The 21,718-nt window shown below is 35.4% G+C and overlaps 1 protein-coding gene across 1 annotated transcript in view; it reads left to right on the top strand.

Annotated features, from left to right (window-relative positions):
• The window catches only part of LOC114054096 (phosphatidylinositol 3,4,5-trisphosphate-dependent Rac exchanger 2 protein), a 385,890-nt gene that overhangs the window by 255,582 nt on the left and 108,590 nt on the right, over nucleotides 1–21,718 (top strand). The window contains exons 32-35 of the mRNA XM_027877210.1: nucleotides 2,334–2,375; nucleotides 9,710–9,927; nucleotides 16,960–17,062; nucleotides 19,414–19,557. Coding sequence (XP_027733011.1) covers nucleotides 2,334–2,375; nucleotides 9,710–9,927; nucleotides 16,960–17,062; nucleotides 19,414–19,557 — 507 coding nt within the window. The remainder of the gene's footprint in view (nucleotides 1–2,333; nucleotides 2,376–9,709; nucleotides 9,928–16,959; nucleotides 17,063–19,413; nucleotides 19,558–21,718) is intronic.

Below are 21,718 nucleotides of genomic sequence, written 5' to 3' on the forward strand. Positions count from 1 at the left end.
GGTAAAAAGTGTTTTAAAAGGCAATTTAGTTTGGCCCACTGCGACATTTCTTCACTTTCTAGGCAACCGATGTCAATTTTACAGTGTAGCATAAAATTGTAATTTATGCCTTTGAAAGCTGCAATGTACTTTGTACTCATAATCTTTGAGTTTTCAATTTTTAAACTATCATATCTTTAAGTCACAGGAAAACTATAGTAGAAACAAAGACATTATCCTCACTTCTTTTATTTTTGGAGAACCTAGTAATTTTTGCCAATGTAAATTTTTATAACGTTAAGGTTAAAAGCATACTCTATGGTTTTAAGAATTTTGCTTTCTGTCTTTTGTTTCATTTTCTTCATTTATGCCCCATAGGTTATATGAGTATAGGCATGTATAATAATTGGTCCCTTATGTGCCTGAAGACCCATAAAGAAATGGGATGGGAGGTGAGGAAATTCAGTGTACATAGTGAGAGTGCTGCTGGGACAATTGTAATGAGTTAAAAACCTTTTGGAAATGTTTTTGCTTGGGAAAAGAGACTATAAACTTGTGTCACTTACTCTGAGGAAAATCCAGCTTCAGACACTTACTAGCTGGGTGACTCTGTTCTGGCCAGAACCTCTTAGGGGCTTCCCTTCCCAGATTGATTGTTTTGTGAAGGCAAACTAGGTGACCTTTTGACTCAATTCTTACCTAGCTTTTAATCACTGAATGGGTGTTGCCTCAGATAAACTGAGACCTGGGAAAGACCATAGCTTAAAAAGGCCAGCATCTTCCCCTGCATCCTGACTTATATCTAGCCGTTGGACTCTGATGACCCCGGAGGAGAGAGTGAGGCTGATGACTTTGCACAAGCCCTGCCTCGCTTAAATCCAATTCACTTGCAAGTCAAAATATCACCTTCCTGATGTCATTTGGTTCTCTTTGAGAGCAAAGGATAAACAATAACAACTTATTGTGAGGATCAAGTTGATGCATTAACCCATATAAATACATATAAATAGAGAGATTATCATCCAAGTAATAAGCTCATTTTTAAAAAGCCTACTTCCACTAATTTTCACAGTTGACAAATTAGTTTCTATAATGCCCTGTGAATTGACATTTCTTTCATAGGGTAGGGAAGGAGAACAATAACTTGACTCCATTAGAATTAGTTATTGTTTGTGGTCCTAGTCTCAACTGAATTCTGTTAATGAAATATTAATTTTACCATATTTGGCTAAAGATTGCCTCATTCTGACTTCTTAGATCATCTCCTTATGAGAGAATGATTTAATCCATTATTAATATTAAGGATCAGCACTCGCTCCTTGAATTTTCTAGCATAGAAAATTCCCTCTGTCAATGCACCTTCTATATAACTTAAAAGAGTTGCCCTAGATCAGTAGTGTTAAAATCAAATACAAATGGTGTCCACTAAGCCATGCATAAAAATCCCTGTAGGCCATATCTTGACTTAGAAAATCACATATTAATATTACCAATGTTTCTTGTCCTTTTTATTTACTTTGTTAAATACTTTCCAGTTATATTTTAATCTGGTTCAGACTGTACGCGGAAGTGTTTTGGGGCACATGTGGCCTGTAGGCTACATATTTGACCCCTCCACCCTGGAACACAAGTGAGATTATGGGATTTGTATAAGGTAACATCCAGTATCTGTCAAAATTTGTCAAAAGGATGTCAACCCAGGTCTTTGCGACTCTTAAGGCCAGCTTTCCATCCAATATGACATGCAGCCTTCTGTGGCATGGTGACATTGTACTGGGAGTTAATAAACCTGAGTTCTAATACAAAGTTGTCTCTTAAATAGCTGTGTGACTTCACATCTCAGTTTCTTCATGTGTAATATAAGGGAATTGGATTAGACAAATAGTTTTTAACATGTGAGCCATGGACCCTTTTGATGTCTTGGTGTAACTGCAAGGGGTCCATGAATCCATATGTTCACCAAGGATCTTCATTTTGATCTTGATTCCATTCCAACAAAATAGATAGCTCAGCTTGGTATAGTAAATAAGCAAACATATTTAGAATGAATAGTTTTTCAAATGCCTGTTATTTTAACTATATATGTGCTGTTATTAATAAAATACTAATTCATTTAAATTGTTATTAAATTCATAGTAATTTCTTGTCATATATTTTCTCAACTACTACTACAGGAGTCTAATAAATTGTTTCACATTAAAAAGGTTTTTTTTTTATCAAAAAGTTGGAAACAATTAGACCAGTTGATATAGTAGATGCCATTTAAATAAATTGTTATTATTCTTTAAGGTATAAAACTCTGTAAGTATATTATTCTAATATAATTCTAATTAATTGCATTTTCATCCAAATAGAGGTGAAGAGTAGAATACTTCTGGCTCTTCTTGAATATACAGGTAATTTTAATTTATGATGTGTTTATTGTTTTCAGTAGATATGGCATGTTCACAAAGCAAATGATGTTGCTGTGTGAGGTTCGTGGATTTGATTACAATATAGTCCCTATACTTGTCCTTAATGTAGAAATTATAATACAAACTAAATACTATTTTTCTCCATCTGTTAAAAAAAGTTCACAGACCAGTTCATATACTTATAGTTATACATATAAGTATGTCAGAGTCTGTAATTTTATCATTGTGAGGACTCCCATCTACCTACAGATAAAATAATCCATCCATAATTTATAGTTTTGGAGAGTTGTCTGAGGTTCCAAGAGGTTGGCCATAGTCAATTAGCTAGTAAGTATAAAAGGCAGGATTAGAATCCAGGTCTTTAAAGTCCAGAACTTTCGACTGTTACACCATGGTGCCTCCCACCCAATCTATAAGGTCCCAAATTTATACTTTAACATAATATAAAATGATAACCTAAAATGATTTGCTTATGTTGCTGTAAGGTTGAGTGGACCAACTTCATTTTCTTCATGATAAAAACATTTTCCAGAAGCTCAGCAAATAATAAGAAGTGAACAAATATTGTTTGAGGATAATGTCACTAAGAGAAGATTAAGTATTTGGTCGCACTATAAATAAGAAACGACAATGAGAAGCTATGGAATTATCAACCACCTTTTTTCTTAATATAAATAATATTCTGGCCTCAAGAGTATGACAAGTCAAATATATACTACTAAAATAGAATTAAAAATAAAATGTGTTAGTCTATTACATATAATTTTTTGTCCATTAATTTCTGAATGACTGAATGCACAGCATGCAGTCTGACATGCTCACACTTTCTGTTTTTTATTGTATTGTTTCTGTCAGCTCTTGATCTCATATCTACATTTTTTCTTAGGTTATACATAAAACAAATGTAAGTATAATCCAATTCAGTGGATGTATATACAGACATCATGATATTCATAATGAGACCTTATTCAATTGATATGGCTTGGATCTTGTAAACAATATTCAGATTTAGGTTGCATTCTGCATTTTTTCTCTAACCTGTTCTTCTCCCATCTCCATCCAGCCACTCCCTCACTTCTATCTTAGATAGACGTTATTACCTATATTTTTTGGAGAACCCTAATTTGACATCTCACTAATGATTCGATTTAATTTACTTCAGTGAACACAGTTTCTGTGGGCATAATGGAAAAAGCAACATGCTGGGAATTAAAAGGCCTGAGTTTTGGTCCAACCTGTACCACTCGTGTGGTAGCCCTCTGACCTTTGGGTGAGCTCCTTTGGGTCAGGGATTGTTTTTGCCTTTTTTTGTATTCCTTAGCATATTGACTATAACATAGTAACCCTTAGTAAATACTTGTCGACTTATTGACTTGAATTCTTCCTGGGCCTGAGTTTCCGCATCTGTAGCATGAGGAGATTGGCTTAAAGAATCTCTGATGTCCTTCTATCACTATCATTCTGTGATACTACTATATACAAAACATTGTGCGAGGCTCTAGGAAGATGCAAAGACAAAGAAATGTCCACTACCACTAAAGTGCTCATCATTGAATAAGAAAAATTAGGCATGTACACAAATACCTACACTTCAAAGAGACCGTCTTGAGAGAAGCATAAAGTACCATGATAATGCTCAGGGTGGAAAAATTGTTCTGGAAACAAAGAGTAACGTGCTCAGTGCATGAAAGGGAATAGGCAATGAGGCAAAAAAAATAACTGAAGAAGGAGGTTGTCATTTTTCAGTCACGTCTAACTCTTTGTAACCCCATTTGAGGTTTTCTTGGCAGTGATACTGAAGTGGTTTGCCATTTCCTTCTCTAGCTCATTTGACAGATGAAGAAGCTCAGGTAAACAGGGATAAGTAACTTGCCCATGGTCAAACAACTAGTGAGTGTCTGAAGCTGGATTTTAATGCAGTAAGATGAATCTTTCCGATTTCAGGCCTGGTACTCTGTCCACCACCTAGCTGCCCCAAGAAATAGATTAGTAGAAGGTTATGGAGAGCCAGGCTGAGGGATTCAGGCCATCAAGTGTTTAGAATTGATGAATTACATGATCCAAACCAGCCATGAGAAATGTTAATATGTTGGTAGTAGTATGAATTGTAGAGAGGAGAGGAAAACTGCTTAGAAAGTTACTAGGACATGGGTTAGTTTGGTTATAGGGAGAAGGAAAGGAATAGTTTGACAGGAGAGAAATCATAGACATAGAAGGGAAAGGAATTGGAAACTCATTGGACAGGTGGAAGGTGAAGGAAAAAAAAGAATCAAAGATGACACTGAGGTTTCAAGAGTGAATGACTTCAAGAATGATAAAGAAAGTAGAGGGAAAATAAAGATTTGGGGGAAAACTTGTTAATTTCTATAGAGTTTACATAGAAGCAGAATGTCTACTGATATTCAGCAAACAGTTTGAAACTTGGGTCTGTTGTTCAAAGTTCTATGTGTTGATTTAGGAGTCATTTAGATGGTGGTGGTAATTGAAGCTTTGGGAATCAATGATCTTGTTAGGGTGCAATTGAGAGAGAGATAGAGAGAGATAGACACAGACAAAGAGACAGACAAAAGAGAGACAGAGACAAAAGAGAAGAGAGATGGAGAAGAAAAGAGAAGAGATACCTAGAGGGGGAAGGGGAGAGGAGAAGACAGGAAAGGATAGGAAAGGAGAGGAGAAGGAACAACTTAGGGCCTAGTAGAGAACCACTAAGGGGGAGTAGTAACTGGAGTTTTGAGTTTGGAGTCAGGAAGAGCTGAGTTCAAATCCCACGTTAGAGACTCAAAAGCTGTATGACCCCTGGGCAAGTCACATTACCTCTGTCTGTCTTAGTTAAATGGGGTTATTATGACACCTACATCCCAGGGTTGTTGTGAGGATTAAATGAGATAACATATATTAAACACTTTGGAAACCTTGAAGCACTGTATAAAAACTAGCTATTACCATCATTATTAGCTTCTGTAATTATCTCTATTAAAGGGTTGGAAAGAGAAAGAAGAACTAGAAAAGGAGGCAGTCAAGATGGTAGGAGTAGACCTAGGAGATGCCAATGTTAAAAAAAAGTCAATTGATTACTGAGTTACTTGAAAGAAGGCGGTGGTCATAAGTGTCAAATACTTCAGAAAAATCAGTGAACTTGACAACTAAGAAAGGCCGTTGGATTTGTTAATAAAGAGGTAATTTCTGACTTTTGAAAAGGCAGTTTCAGTGTGTATGGTCAGGGAAGAATGTGGAAATGGTATCCTTAAGAAAGAAGGCTCTCTACCCTAAACTCAAGGATAAAGCAGGGTTATGTGGAAAGATATCATTTCATCTAGGCATGTGAGAAATTTTTGATGCTCAGGGTCTGGGTAGATACCTCTAACTTCATTGTTTAAGCTACAAATGTTTGGTAAATCAGAATCTTTAAATCAAAATTTGGGATTGGGGAAAGGAAGCATTTGACTGGAAACATGCACAGGTTTGTGAACATATTTTGGGAGCTCTAGATTGAGAGGGTTGCCATAATTTGATAAGGTCTCTTGATCTTGTGCTATTTTCAGTATTATTCTAGTTCCTAAAAATAGTTAGAAATATTAGTATTGGGTTGAGAGGAGTAATGTGGGAGAGTTAGAGAAAAGGAAGATATTAATGAGGTAGACTTTCTGGTGGTAATTGTAAGTTGGAATCTTAAAAGGAAACTTTTTTTTCTATAATTACTATTCAGAAAAGTCACTGCGCTTGGGTATCAAGCAGCAACAATAAAGTTTCAGTCTTCCTCTATTTTCATTAATTTTGAAGTGAAAAGTGTTTCTGTCATCCTTACAAACTAGAAGATTAATGATGGAAACTAGATTGAAAGTGATTGAGGAGTTAGTTGTTGGAGAAGAATTCACATCAGATCTTGATTACTCTTTCAAGAAATTGGTCAGTAAAAGGTCAAAAAGAGATGAGAAGTACCTCAAAAAGGAAAAAAAAAGATGAAGTGAGGTTGTTATAAGGTATGGATACATGAGCACATATAAGTAGAAGGAAAAGAGTCATTGGCATTGAGAAATTAACAATATTTGAGAAAGGGAGATTGATCCTGGAGAATGTGAAAGGTATTGGGATTTAGAGCAGAAGTAAATGAGATAGTCTTGGTGATATATAAGGATACCTTTTTCTCTGAGCCAGGGGTGGAGGAGAAGATATTGAAGATTAATGAAAGTTTTGAAATTTAAAAGGGGAAATTTTCAGTCTCCATAAGGTAGGACCATTTTCTAAATGTATTTGGGGGTGTTATGAGGAGTACTGTAGGTAAGTACAGGTTAGTGGGAGAAGAGCTACAAAGAGAGGAGTATTTTCTGTGTCACCATAACTATTAAAACATCAATAGTAATAAATAAAATGCTGATTTTTTTTAAAATCAGTAGAAGTCTACAGAATAAGTACCTTCAGAGAAGATGTAAATGCTGAAGTGGAGCTGAAATCTTCAATAAGCACAAAAACCATTTATTTTGAGTGTACATGAAAAATTGTCCCTCTGCAGAAACAATAAACAAATTGTCACATAAAGTAAGTTTATGTTTTTAAAAAAACTTTATTGAAAACAGAAAGCAGATGCCATAATTCTTGCTATATTTTTAATTGTGAAACATGGCTCTGGTAAATAACTGTAAATTGCAAATGGCTGTGTAACTGATCAGGAAGACCTTGGAATTTATAATAGAACATGGAAGATCTGGTTTCTATTCTTCATTCTGTTTCTCACTCATTCTGTGATATTAGGCAAAGTTCCCCTTCACGACTGCTTTTTTCATCAACAGGAGATTAGAACAGTAATTCTTGTTTTTTGTATATAAATGAGATGGCAATTTCTGCTACATTTCTTTAAAAGGGAGTAATGCTATGGTTTGATTTGTACAAGGAAGGATTTCTGGTCTGTGGTTGGCAAGGAAATTTCTCCTGAATATGTAGTGCTTTTAGTTAGTAGTCTGTAGCTCAGTATTTATGATGTGATAATTCATCCAGTTAAATATTCAAGGACCCATAGGCACCTTAAAGGCTTCATAGTCAGAGAGGTTACCTCCTTTTCAAAACAGAAACATTTCCATGGGAAACTATTTGTTCATTGAAATTTATTAAGCATGTACTATGTTCAAGGAAATGGAGACATCATTTAAATAACCACTTAGGTCATATAACTGTGGGTAAAAGAGTCAGTTATAAGCATAATTAGGTATTAGATAGATTCCATCAAGTGTTAATTATGACACCTAAAAAATTGATAACCAGTTATGAATAGATCTTTTAATTTGGCTTATTGTTAAGATAGAAGATAGTAGTGAAGACTAAATGGATGAAGACTTCACCTCTATAAAAAAGAAGAGAGAAAAGCGTTTTCTTTTTAATAACAATTCAGAGATAGACTCTTTCAAGCCATGGCAAAGTTACCAACTATTTTGACCTAATATTTACCCATGTTCAGAAAAGAACAAGGCTTCTCTTGCTATGAACCTTGTGCTTCTCCTATCTATATATCATATCTTTCCTTCCTATTAGCTGTATAATTAGGAAATTAAATTAAGAAAACAATGATTAAATTACTTAAGCTATTAGGTAGAAATACTCCAGTAACTTCCTCAAACTTTAAACTCACCTGGATAACATTAGACACCATTGCTTCAAAGATGTGGCCAAAGAGAAGGAATGTTTGCAGATGCAGCCCAGGCACTGTTGTACCTGACAGCTATTGAGATCCACTTGGTTAGAACTCGAGATTTTTTTTAAGTTGATAATGAACCTATAGATAACAGTATTTTCAAGTTTCATAGTGGGTTTTAGGGAAGATCAAATTTTAAAGATAAAATGAAAATTCACAAAGATTCAGTGGGAAAATTTTACTAATATATTTGATAACTGTGCCTTTAACATCTTGGATACAAAATGTAAGATTACTGAACTTTTCTCTTAACCAAATTAAATATTAGGCTTTGGGGAAAAAATCAGAGGAATGGCATAATGCATTCTGATCCCAGAACTTAGAAATTAAATATTTTCATCAATAAAATAGAATAACACTGAATAAGAGCCACATTTATTTCCATGATTTATGCCAACTTTGAAATAACTCCCTGTACCTTCTTCCCAAAAGATTTTAAGAGCCTCATCATTAAACAAAACAAAACAAAGCAAAAAAACTGCATGTTGGTGAGCAAATGTTAACTTTGTTATTTAGTCCAGGGGCAAACAAGTTTTTTTTTTCACATGATTCAGAGTTTGTAATATTTTTCCTCTGTAATTGAGGAAATGGAGTAGTTTCCTTGCATGGAATGCAAGGCAATGCATTTGAGCATTTGCTCAAATGTCCTAGGTCATCTTTTCCCTGGAAAAATATGGAGCCCTAGGGTGAACTACTTAGTGATTAACCCTTTACCTGGAAGAAGTGAGGCTCAGGTACAGACAAAAGACTCTACTACCTCAATAGAAGATGTTAGTTAATGAAAATTGATCTCTGTTGAGGCATATACATTCTTGCTATACTATAAAGAAGAGGAGAACTCAGTGCTGGAAAAGTCTGACTTGGCTTAAATGTGAAAACCTACATGTACTGGAAGCAATTTGATAAATCCGATAGTATAAAAGATTATGAGAGAAATGAGAGTTATTAATGCCTCAGATATTTCCCCTATTTAAATTATGTATTAATATCTTACATTACTTTTAAATAATCCTCCTAAATTAACACCTATGGCACTGTTTTACATTTGCAAACCCAAACAGAGAGTTGTACTTGATATTGCTGTGGTTAAATAAATGCTCTCAAAAGCAAATTCAGGAGTACTGAATAAGAAAAAAAAACAGTCTTATGAAAGATTAACATTTCATAGAATGTTAGAGCTAGAAGGGATCTTGCTGATCATTTAATCTCATTCTCTCATTTTATAAATGATGAAACTGGGGGGAGTAAAAATGATTATCCCAAGGCCAGACAACAAACTAGATTTTGGAACTAGAATTCTTGTTTTCTGGGAACTACTATTTCTGAAATAAATCTTGGTCTGTCTTTAAAAGTGATTTAACAGTAACAACATAGTTATAACATGCAAATATTATTTAATCATTTCTTAAAACTGAGTTTTAGCTCCATTGTTTTAGAACATTGCTAAAGGCAGTATTTCAAAAGAGAGCATGTTGAAATGAACATTTTTTTCTTTCTTTATCTTAACATTAAGATTATCTCATTTGTTGAAAAGAAAGCTAATAACAAATTGTGAATGTGAGTGCTTAATTAGGTCAAATTATCAAGTAGTGGTCTCTTTCAAAGTTGTTTGTTATGTTTTTTTGGATCACAGATAGTGAGCTACAGCTCCGAAGAGACATGGTTTTCTGCCAAAGTCTAGTGGCCACAGTCTGTGCTTTTTCTGAGCAATTAATGGCTGCTTTAAATCAGATGTTTGACAACAGCAAAGAGAACGAGATGGAGACTTGGGAAGCCAGTAGACGGTGGCTGGACCAGATTGCCAATGCTGGGGTACTTTTTCACTTTCAGTCGCTGCTCTCACCCAACTTGGTAAGCCACCACTGAAGCGCTGTTTCTTTCCTTATAAATTTTGGTGAGTTATAATATATGTGTTATTTATGTTAGTAGGATATTTAGATATTCTTCATCATTTCATTCCTTTAGTATATTAGTGGCTGATCAACTAATTTTAATCAATTCTACTCATCATGCTCACATTAAACACCTATTATGTGTAGAGTATAATTCTTGACTTTGGGGAAGATAAACTTTATAATAGATACATTCAACACATTCTCTGATCTCATGGATCTTACAGCCTAGTAGGAGAAATGACATATACACAAATGATTTATTTAAAATGATTTTTGATTGAGCAGGTAATCATGGATTTGTGAAACTTTATTATTGGATGAAATCTTAGCTGCATCTGTTAATACTTCCACATTTTACAAATCACTCATTTAACCTCTCCTGCTTCATTCTCCTAATCTGTATATTGAGGTGATTGTACTAGAAAATTCATCTAGAGTTGTCCAGCGCTAAAATTCTATTATTCTAAGAAACATGAGTACAGAGAGGTCAAATGATTTTTCAAAGGTCATATTACTTGTTAGTGAAAGACTCAGAAATATATCCGCAGGCTGTTGACTATTATATGTTCCTATTATACTGCATTTCCCTGACAAAACTCGGCTTTGTTAGTTTATTAAATATCCACAGTTAGTATTAAACATACACAGATTCTTTCCTGACTCTTTGTATAGACTTTGTGGTCATGAGAGCTTAAGTCCTTCCATTTGCTAACTGATATATATATGTCTCAGCAATGATTAGAAAAAAACCATCAAAGAAGAGAAGCTGATTCTGCTGTTATTTCTTACTTACCAGAAACAGAAGAAACAGCCTGTAATAAAATCAAAGTCCTCACTTAGATTTGTATTTTGGGCCTATGTTTGATAGACAAGCTATGACAATGTTCATGGCAGTACAGTTTGACAATCTGTTTAGAATTTGCAATTGTTGACTAATTCTGTAGTTCTTCTTTGTCCTCTTAAAACTCTGAATGTTACCATCACAACAGTGGAATATCCTTTGTTTATGCATTCTTTTCCTGCAATGGATATGAAACAAATAGGATGAAATATTTAGGAAATATTTCTAAAACAAATTCTAAATTTTACCACAAACATTTTCCCTGATTCTGGTAGATGTGATAACTGAAAAATTATTAATTAAGCTCATTCAATTTGATTTATCACCTTTTATAAAGCTTCTTCTACCTTGACTCCTGGAGACTTTTGTTTTATAAATCAACTTTGCATTTCAAGTCATTCTCTTAAATATTTGTATATACATACATATACGCATATGTATATCATACATATATATTTAGATTGTGTATATAGACATATATGTGCACATATACATATATGTATGTGTATGTGTGTATATACATACTGAATACTTGATCTGTTGCTTCAGAAGCTACAAATATGAATAAGGGAATAATCCCTGATATCAAGACGCTTATTGTTGGTAGAAGATTGGCCTTCATTCAGGATCCTCAAAATAATTGGTTCATGGGAGAGGAGATTATTTAGTCTGATGCCCGCTTGCAGATGTAGAAACTTAAAGTTGAGCAAAATTAAATTATATGTCTAAAGATTGCAAATGATAGAGCCAGGATTTGAGTCTAGGTTTTCTCATTCCAAATCCAATAACCTTTTCATGACTTTTTTTTTCAATGTTTTTTAGTTGAGTTTAGTAGAGGGGTTTTAACCTGAGGTCCATTAACATTAAAAATATATTTTAATTTTATTTCAGTGTAATTTATTTCTTTTGTAATCCTTGTCATTTTGTTTTATGCATTTAAAAACATAATCCTAAAAAGGGGTCCATAGGTTTCACCAATATACCAAAGAGGTTCTTGACACACACAAAAGACCTAAAATCAATAGGTGGAAGTTCAGTCTAAGGAGAAACAAAAAACAAAACAACCCCCAACTTTTTATTGATAAAGTAGTCTGAAAATGGCATGGATGGCTTTGTCAGTTAGTGAGTTCATCTTTGAAGGTCTCATGAGATTTGGTGTATTTAACATGATGTCATATGCAAAAAGGAGTCTCTGTTTGGAGGCTTCTTTGGGTATCCTTCACAACAACAGCAAACAACTTTGCTATGTGTGTCTCCCTGTTTTATGCCTGACTTGATATTTATAATCAGGGAGTCATCAAACAAAGTTTTCTCTTGTTGCAGATAGGATGTATATCCTTCATAAAGTCCTTCTCAATGCCTCATCATGGTGTGAAGGTGAACATGGGTTCACAAAGGCTATGCTAGGTAAGCATAAGCTTTGGCATTTCTACCATGCGGAAATGGTTTCAAGCATAGTCCCCAAAGCAGGACATTCTAAGGATAACCCTTGCTAAGGAAATCTTCTCAACAGTAGACTGGCCTTTTGGTGATGAATTCACTGGCAACTTATGGAAGAAAGAAAAATCATACCACTTAGCCCTTGATCACTTGTGACCTTGTGACCTGGAGGCTGGGTGAAATTCAGTTCATTTAACTCAGTTTAATTCAGTAAACATGTTTTTTTAAATGTTATGGTTTACTAGGTACTGTGCTAGCTGCTAAGAGAAACATCAAAATAAATAAAGTACAGGCTCTTCTCCCAAGAAAATTACTGCCTAACACAGGTTGTTAAAGTTTTGTGTGTGTCATGGTCTGATGATGTCTATGAATTCCTTAGAATAATGTTTTAAATGCATAAAATACATGGGGTTGTGAAAGACACTAATTAATGTATATTGAATTAAAGATGTAATTTTTTTCCCATCTAAGTCCATGGATTCTGTCCCCATCTCTCTGTGGTTAAAAACTTGTGGTCTAGTAAAAGAATAATTCATGTTCACAGATAATTCTTAAATGAATTAGATATCATAAGTGCATAAAATAAATTGAAACAGTTCTAGAAAAGGTTTGAGGAAATAAAGAACATTTCTAACTCAGAAAATCTATGATAGCTTTGTGGAGGGGGCACGTTTGAAGCATCTGAACTGGAAAAAATGGGAATGAGGAGAATGTTTACTAACAAAGGATATATCACCACAAAATCAAGGAGGCAGAAGAAGGTAGGGTTTATTTCTGAAACAGTGAGCAGTGCAATACTACCAGAGCATGGAGGATATGAAGGGAAATAGCATGACAAGACTAGAAAACAAGGTTGGAACATAATTTTGAAGCATTCAGAGGAATGTCATGCTCTGGAGTTTGGTCTTTTTGTTTATTATTATTATTATTTTGAACAATTCTGAATAGTGGAGTGGTGTGATTAGAATTGAATAAAGATGATAAATCTGGCAATCAAATAAAAGAGACTGGAGGTATAAAGACTAGTTGGGGGAGAGAATTTTGCAGAGTGGTGAGGAGGGAGGGAATAGAGAGGACGGATTCTATTATTAGAAATATTGTTGATATAGGACTGATAGGACCAGACAATTAAAATGAAAATGCTGATGGCTCTTTATTTGGAGGAATCAAATTGGTGAGGTAATAGAGGAGCTGCTTCCACTGAAGTTTTTGGCATGGGTAGCAGAAAAATAGTGATGTAATTAGCAAAAATGGGGAATTGAAGAGGCAGGACATATTTTGGTAGATATTATCATTATTTTGCACTTATAGGACCTTTTCCTCTTTCTTTGATCTTTTTGGGGTTGTAAAGAACTGGAAACTCAGAAGGTAGCCATCAATTGTGGAATGGCTGAACAAATTATGGCACATGAATTTTATGCTATTGTGTTATAAGAAATGAAGAAGCAGTTTCAGAGAGACCTGGGAAAACTTGTATGAATTAATGTAGAGCTAAATGAGCAGCAGAGTACTAACATAATACAGTACCAAAAAATATGATAACAAATATACAATACCACACTATATCATACCGTACACTATGGTACTCAGTTATTAACATGTGACAGGTACTGTGATAAGTACTAGGGATGTAAATAAGAAAAAGAAAAAAGCACCTCTGCTTTCAGGGAGCTTACAATCTAATGGAAGAAGACAGCACACAAATAGAAGCTAAAAAGCAAAGGGGTTAGGGTACGGGGTGAGGGAAGAGAGTACTCGGCACAGGGGCGTGATGCTGGTGGAGATGACTCCAAAGAGTACAGCTGATAGCAAATGGAGAGTTCACTAGGCTTCTGAGCCCTCTTTATATGGAGGCTTTGAGAAGAAATTTTTGCTCTACTATCTAGCCCTCCAATGAGAGAGGCACAGGGTATTGACCAAAGTTGATGTGGTCTCCATGGTGATGAGTTTCCTAATGATGAGCTTTGGGGGTGGGGTCAGGGCATAATGATAGTGGAGTAGAATCTAAAGAGTAGCTGATGGCGGGGTTGAGGGGGTGAGGAAGATGAAGAAGAATGCTGTATACTTTGTGACAGAGAGATAATGGACTAATATGCAGAATCAGAAATGTATTCTGAACATAGCCAAAGTGGGAATTTGTTTTGCTTGACTATGTTTATATGATAGAGGGTTCCTTCCTCCTTCCCTCCCTCCTTCCTTCCCTTCCCTTTGTTCTTTCCTTCTCTTTTTGGGGGTATGAAGAAAAACATGCACTATTCTCCAAATAGTAATTTAATAAACTGAAAAACTGAAAAGGGGGTTGGGGCAGCTAGGTGAAACAGTGCATAGAGCACTGGCCCTGGAGTCAGGAGGACCTGAGTTCAAATATGGCCTCAGACACATAACACTCACTAGCTGTGTGACACTGGGCAAGTCACTTAACCCCACCTGCCTCAGTAAAAATAATAATAACAATAATAATAATAATCAAATTCAAAAACTGATAAAAAATGTAAAAGGTTAAATTGTAAGCTGCTTGAGGACAAGGATATTTTTACTTTTCATCTTTTTATTTCCAAGTATGTAATATAATGCCTGTTATAAAACAGACTCTTAATAACTATTTTTTGGGCAGCTAGGTGGCAAAGTGGATAGAGTGCCAGGCCTAGAGTAAGGAAGAATCATCTTTCTGATTTCAAGTTTGGCCTCAGACACTTAGTAGCTGTGTGACCCTGGACAAGCCATTTAACCTCATTTGCCTCAGTTTCCTCATCTGTCAAATGAGCTGGAGAAGGAAATGACAAACCACTCCAGCATCTTTGCCAAGAAAACCCCAAATGGGGTCATGAAGAGTGAGACATGACTGAAAACAACTGAACAACAACAACAATAAAAACTAATTTTTTAACTGATTTTTTTCTATAGAAAGATACTGTACTCAATTTTGAACATATCGAGATCATAGACTCATGTTCATGTTTAAAAACTTTTCTTTTCAGGAGTAGAACCAACAAGAACACATGCTAAAATGTTTAATGTAGAGTACTTATCTTAGTACACAAAAGCTAACTTGCAGAAATTAAAATAGCATTTCCCCCTCTTGAATCAGCTTTTGCTAACGTGCTATGAAATGTTTATGTTACTTTCTATCTTGTCACATGCAATATTCATTATGTTTTTATAGAGAAGTTCAGCTAATGGCACATCTGGTTTCATGATTTGGCTGCTGGATCTGACATAAAAAAACAAAAACAAAAACAGGAAGAAAATAAGAACAGGGGTATGATATTGGCTGTTACTGAAATGGGTTCAACTTTTGTGGATGAACTCTTAATTTCTTTCTAATAGTTCAGTATTCGTGCCAAAAGACAATGCACTTTCTTATTTGGCCTCTAACACCAAGAATTCAAATATCATTATAGCTGTAGGATATTGGTATTTTGATTTGGAAAGGATCTTAAATGTAATCTGGACCAACCTTTTCATTTTACAGATGAAGAAAAGGAGATTCAGAGAGGTCAAGTGACTTGCTCAATTTCTCAATAAATAGCAGGTTTGGGATTTAAATGCCTGCTTTCTGACTCCAGATCCCATACTGCTTCTGCTACTCCATCTACCTCAGTTCAAGTCAGTGTCAAACCATTTATTAAGCACTTACTGTGTGCCAAGTACTTGTGATATAAAATGAAAAACAAGATAGTTCTTGACCTCCAGAAGTGCCTTTCTCATGAGAGGAGAAAACATATAGAAGTGTTCAGCTGAAGGGCTAATCAAAGGGTCTGGTGGTCATTGAGGTCAGAACTACTATATATTTGTGTGTGTGTATGTGTGTGTATATATAAAATATAAACCATAGATCATGTCAAAGTCCCATTAGCTCAGAAATGTTATTATTATATAGGTAGATAGTATAAACTGAGGAAGGCCGAAAGGTTGTAAAGTAAATATTCTGGTTCTAACTGATGAAGAATGGTCACTTGTAAAAGTTACTTAGCTTCCTATTCTAATTTGCCTGTCAAATCAGGAATTGGGGTAGTGAAAATAAATTGACTAGAGCATAAATTGCTTTATAAAGCTACCACTGTGAAACAGAATGTCTAATATTCATTGTTTTTTAAAAAGAAATTCCATTAAATATCTTAACAGATTTCATTAAAAATACCACTTGTTAAAAGCATTATTGTGATAAGAATTTGTTGTTCATTCGTTTCAGTCACGTCCTGCTCTTCGTGACCCCATTTGGGGTTTTCTTGGCAAAGATACTGGAGTGGTTTGGCACTTCCTTCTCCAACTGATTTAGGCAAATAGGGTTAAATGACTTGCCCAGAGTCACACAGCTAGTAAGTACCTGAGGTTGTATTTGAACTCAGGTATTCTTGACTCCAGGCCTGGCACTCTATCCACTGCACCATCTAGCAGGCACTTTTATAAGAAACTTATTTATAAATAAAAATAAACTCCTTATGATTAGAAAAGTCTGAGTGTAATAATCTTAAAAAAAATTATAGTAAAAATAAATTGGTCAGAAGAGAGAGTAAAACTTTGTATCAGTAGGGGCAGATTCATTTTCTTGTGACTTTTACAAGGCCATTAATTTTATTGTCCATAGGATCAGTGAATGACATGCTCTTTTGCAATAGCTACTGATAGTTACTTTTCTCGTGGGACAGACAAAAAGGTAAAAAAAAAGTCTTTATTTTTGTTTTGCTCATTTTGTTTCCTATTTAGACAGATGAGCAAGCCATGCTGGAAGACACCCTGGTTGCATTATTTGATTTGGAAAAGGTTTCCTTTTATTTTAGACCAGCAGAACAGGAACCACTCGTTGCAAGTAAGTAATTACATTTTGGAAGATATGTTATTTCCCATTCAAACAATAACATTGTACACTTTCAGTAATGATACATTCCTTTCTTTCCTTTTTTTTTTTTAAGGCAGTTGGGGTTAAGTGACCTGCCCAGAGTCACACAGCTAGTAAGTGTTAAGTGTTTGGTCTGAGCAGGATTTGAACTCAGGTCCTCCTGACTTCAGGGCCAGTGCTCTATCCACTGTGCCTCCTAGCTGTCATTAGTAGGGATACATTCCTTAAATGGTTTAAACAAATTTTACACGAATCTCTAAAATTGTATAGTGAAATCATTTAGAAAAATTATCAGGCTAAGACATATGAGTTTAGGTTATTGAATTGCATCAGTAATCTTAAATCCTTTTTATTCATTAATTTAACCTCTGACCCTCTCTGACCAAAAAAATGTTGTTTTACTAGAACATTTAGCAAATAAATAGTGAGATAATTTCACTGAGTTTTACCTCTTCATATTCTACTTCTGATAGAAGTATGTAAAACTACTGAAGTTCCTCATTTCTCACATATTTTTCTTAAAGTCATGTCTTTAAGGAACATCCTCAGGCCCATATTTACATGAGAAAGATTGGAAGACTTGAAAGGTTTCTTGCTAGCCTTATGTTTACAGGATCTACAAAGGAATAGAACTCAAACTTTAATTCTGGATTTAGATTCTTACTACGAGTTTGTACTTAGCAATCTTATGCCACTGTGACATAATCATGAAGATACATAGCTGAAATGTTTTAAATGAGTAATATTTATGTGTCTTGTGAGAGATATGTAGGTGAAAAAGAAAGAACAGTGAATTAAGAATCAAGAAGCTTAAGTTTGAATCCCAGCTCCATCACTAACTCCTTGTATAGAGAATGGGCAGGTTTCCCATCTCCTCAGGACCTCTGCTACCTCATGTATGAACCAAAGAGGTTGGATTGGATCGTGTCAAAGTCCTATTATAGCTCAGAAATGTCATTATTCTATAGAGAGATAGTATAAACTGAGGAAGTCCCAAAGGTTGTAAAAATAAATATTCTAGTTCTAACTGATGAAGAACTGTCACTTATAGAAACTGCTTCATCTCTTTCTTCTGTTCTCATTTGCCTGTCAAATCAGGAGTTGGAATGACGAGGGGAAAAAAAATCAGGGCAGACATAATAATAATAATGATAGCTAATATTTATATAGTGCTTTAATGTTCACAAACAACTCATTTGATCATCACACCTCCAAGATGTAGATGTTATTATTATCCCATTTTACAGATAAAGGAGCTGAGGCAAACAAAAGTTAAGTGACTTGCCCAGGGTCATATGACTAATATGTATCTGAAGGAAGATTTGAACTCTGGTCTTGCTGACTCCAGATTCAACACTTCCTCCACTGTGCCACCTAGTAGGTAGTAGGATACGACAATTCTCATTCATTCATAACTGCGTTATTTTTTTTTTCTTCAAGATTCTGATGCAGTGGATAGAGAACTGGGCTTGGAATCAGGCAGACAAATTCTAAACCTGTCTCAGACATTTACTAGCTCTGTGACCCTGAGCAAGCGACTTTAAAATGAGGATAATAATAGCACCTAGCTTACAGGGCTATATGTAAAATACTTTGCCAATCCTATATATAAGTTAAATACTAAGTATATCCATTAAAATTATTATTTTTTTGGTGCAATGGGAATCATTTTTCATGGACTTTTTATTGCAGAAAAGAGGAAGTGTTATGCCTTCTCTGTGAACCATTCCTACTTAAATGTTCACCATTTGAGTTTGTGATTTCCTTTTTGATAATTCAATCCGTGGCTTATATTTTTCATGACTCAGTGTGATGATTTTCAGTGACTATTAGGCAGAACCTTAAGGGATTACATGTCTAACATGGTGCTGTGGGAATTGTTCAAGTAAAACCCTAGTTGTTTCATAACGGGAGCTGCATGCCCAGTTTCTTGAACACTACTTGGAAAGTGAACCCCAAGGAATCATTCCAACTAAACTCTGAAAGAGACAGCTGTGCTGGGAAATTTTGAATCTGAACCACTGTGAATCTAAACCTCTTATTTAGTTGAGTGAGACATCTGGTGTGTCAAAGTGTAAGGAAGCTTCCTATTAGAGAATTTTATATACAGTAGAACAGTAAATCTGTTGCCCCTGCTAATGAGAATCTGATTTAATCCTCCTTTACTGAACAATAATGCAAGTATACACCATCTGAGCCATATGTAATTAAGAACTTTAACATGGTTTCTAGAAGTTTTTGACGTTTTTTAAAAATTAAAAAAAAAAAACGGTGGCCTGTAGAGCCTTACCAAAATAATGTAACATTAAATGTACTTTCAGATGTGCCTCTTACATATCAAGCAGAAGGGAGTCGGCAAGCTTTGAGAGTTTATTTCTACATTGATAATTATCACTTTGAACAGCTGCCTCAGAGATTGAAGAATGGAGGAGGATTTAAAGTCCATCCGGTTCTTTTTGCACAAGGTAGGTGTATCCTTTTCTTCTTTCAAATATGCCAGTAATGTGTATCTTTAAGCGTTTGTATCAATGACATTTAGTGACGCATTTATCATTTAGGCTTATATTTTTATTTTATCTTATTAGTATTAATAGGCGTTTATATTTTAGGCCTTTTGTAAAATATCGTTCCTTATTCTGAGTCCATTTAGTGAGAAGCAAAGAATTTGGGGCAGCTAGGTGGCTCAGTGGATAGAGTGTTGTTCCTGGAGTCAGGAAGCCTTGGGTTCAAATTTGGCCTTAGACACTTATTAGCTGTGTGAACCTGGGCAAGTCACTTAATCCTGTTTGCCTCAGTTTCCTCATCTGTAAAATAAACCAGAGAAGGAATTGACAAAACTACTCCAGTATCTTTGCCAAGAAAACCCCAGATATGGTCACAAAAAGTCGAACACAACTGAAAAAATGACTGAGCAACAACAACAAAAGAATTTGGAGAGAATCAAGGAGAAAGCATTACAAGTGGTTCAAAAGCTGTCAAGGCCATGAAATAGTGTCATTCCTTGTCCTTTAGTTAAAACTGGCATTTATGTAGCACATTAATGTTTGCCAAACATTGACATACCTTATCTCGTTTGAGCCTTACAACATCCCTGTGAGGTACTAAAAATGCTACAGTATATAATACTAATATTATTCACATTTTAGATCTAGGTGGCACAGCAAAGAGTGTTGGACCTGGAGTAAGGAAGACCAGAGTTCAAGTCTTGGTTGAGATATTTATTAGCTTTGTGACCCTGGGCCAGTCACTTAATCTCTATCTGTCTTGGTTCTCCCCATTGTAAAATAGGGATTATAATAGCACTTAACTTGCCAAGGTTGTTGTTCTGAAGATCAAATGAGATATTTGTAAACTACTTTGCAAACCTTAAAATAAAATACAAATACTAGTTGTTATCTATTATTATTAAATAAAGAACCTCAGGCTTTGCGAGGCCTATGCTCTGACCCATGCTCATATAATTAACAGTATCAGAGGCAGCATTTGAAGAAGAGTCTTTCTGACTTCAAGTTCAGCATTTTCCCACTGTGTCACATTGAATCTAGTTCAGATGTATAGGAGATGAGGACTGTCTTTTTCATTGTCCTCAAATGACCCCCTTTCCACAAGAGAATTGTTCAGAGGAAATGGTTTTAAAGTGAAGCAAGAGATTTTAAGATTGTTGTTGTTCAATCATGTCCAATTCTTTGTGACCCTATTTAAGGTTTTCTTGGCAAAGATACTGAAGTGGTTTGCCATTTCCTTTTCCAGTTCATTTCACAGATGAGGAAACTGAGGCAAACAGAGTTAAGTGGCTTGCCCATGGTCACATAGTAAGTGTCTGAGGCCGGATTTGAACCCAGGTCTTCCAGACTCCAGGCAAAATGCTCTATCCCAGGAGTGGAAAACCTGCAACCTTGAGGCCACATGTGGTCCTCTAGGTCCTCAAGTGTGGCCCTCTGACTGAACCCAAGCTTATTTTGTTCTATGAAGTTTGGATTCAGTCAAGGGGCCGCACTTGAGGCCCTAGAGGACCTTGAGGTCTTAGGTTCCCCACCCCTGCTCTATCTACTGCATTGCCTAGCAAGAGATTTGAGAGATGGAATAAAGTCTTTAGAACGTTGTAGAATTTTCTTTTTCTATTAATGAAGTGTTTTCTAATGTAGTATTGTCAAATTCAAATAGAAAAGTACACTTTCCCCGTGGGTTGCACATTTTATGTGTCTTATTGTATTTTTATTTAATTAATTTATTTAATTAAGTATTTCCCAATTACATTTTAATCTGGTTCAGGCTGCACCCAGGAGTGTCATGGGTCACACGCAGCCCATGGAACTCATGTTGGACACCTCTGGTCTAGAGGATGTATGTAACTTTGCTGTCGTTCAGTCATATCTGACTCTTTGTATCCCTGTTTTGGAGTTTTCTTGGCAAAGATACTGGAGTAGTTTGCCATTTAGACCTGAGCCAAACAGGGTTAAGGGACTTGCCCAGGGTCACACAGCTAGTAAGTATCTGCGGCCAGATTTGAACTCAAGAAGAGGAGTCTTCTTGCTTCCAGGCCCAGTAGTCTATCCACTGCACCACCTAGCTGCCTATAGTGTGTGTGTGTGTGTGTGTGTGTGTGTGTGTGTGTGTGTGTGTGTG

This window comes from Vombatus ursinus, unplaced genomic scaffold (assembly GCF_900497805.2).
Source record: "Vombatus ursinus unplaced genomic scaffold, bare-nosed wombat genome assembly UNPS02014812.1, whole genome shotgun sequence".
NCBI lineage: Eukaryota > Metazoa > Chordata > Mammalia > Diprotodontia > Vombatidae > Vombatus > Vombatus ursinus.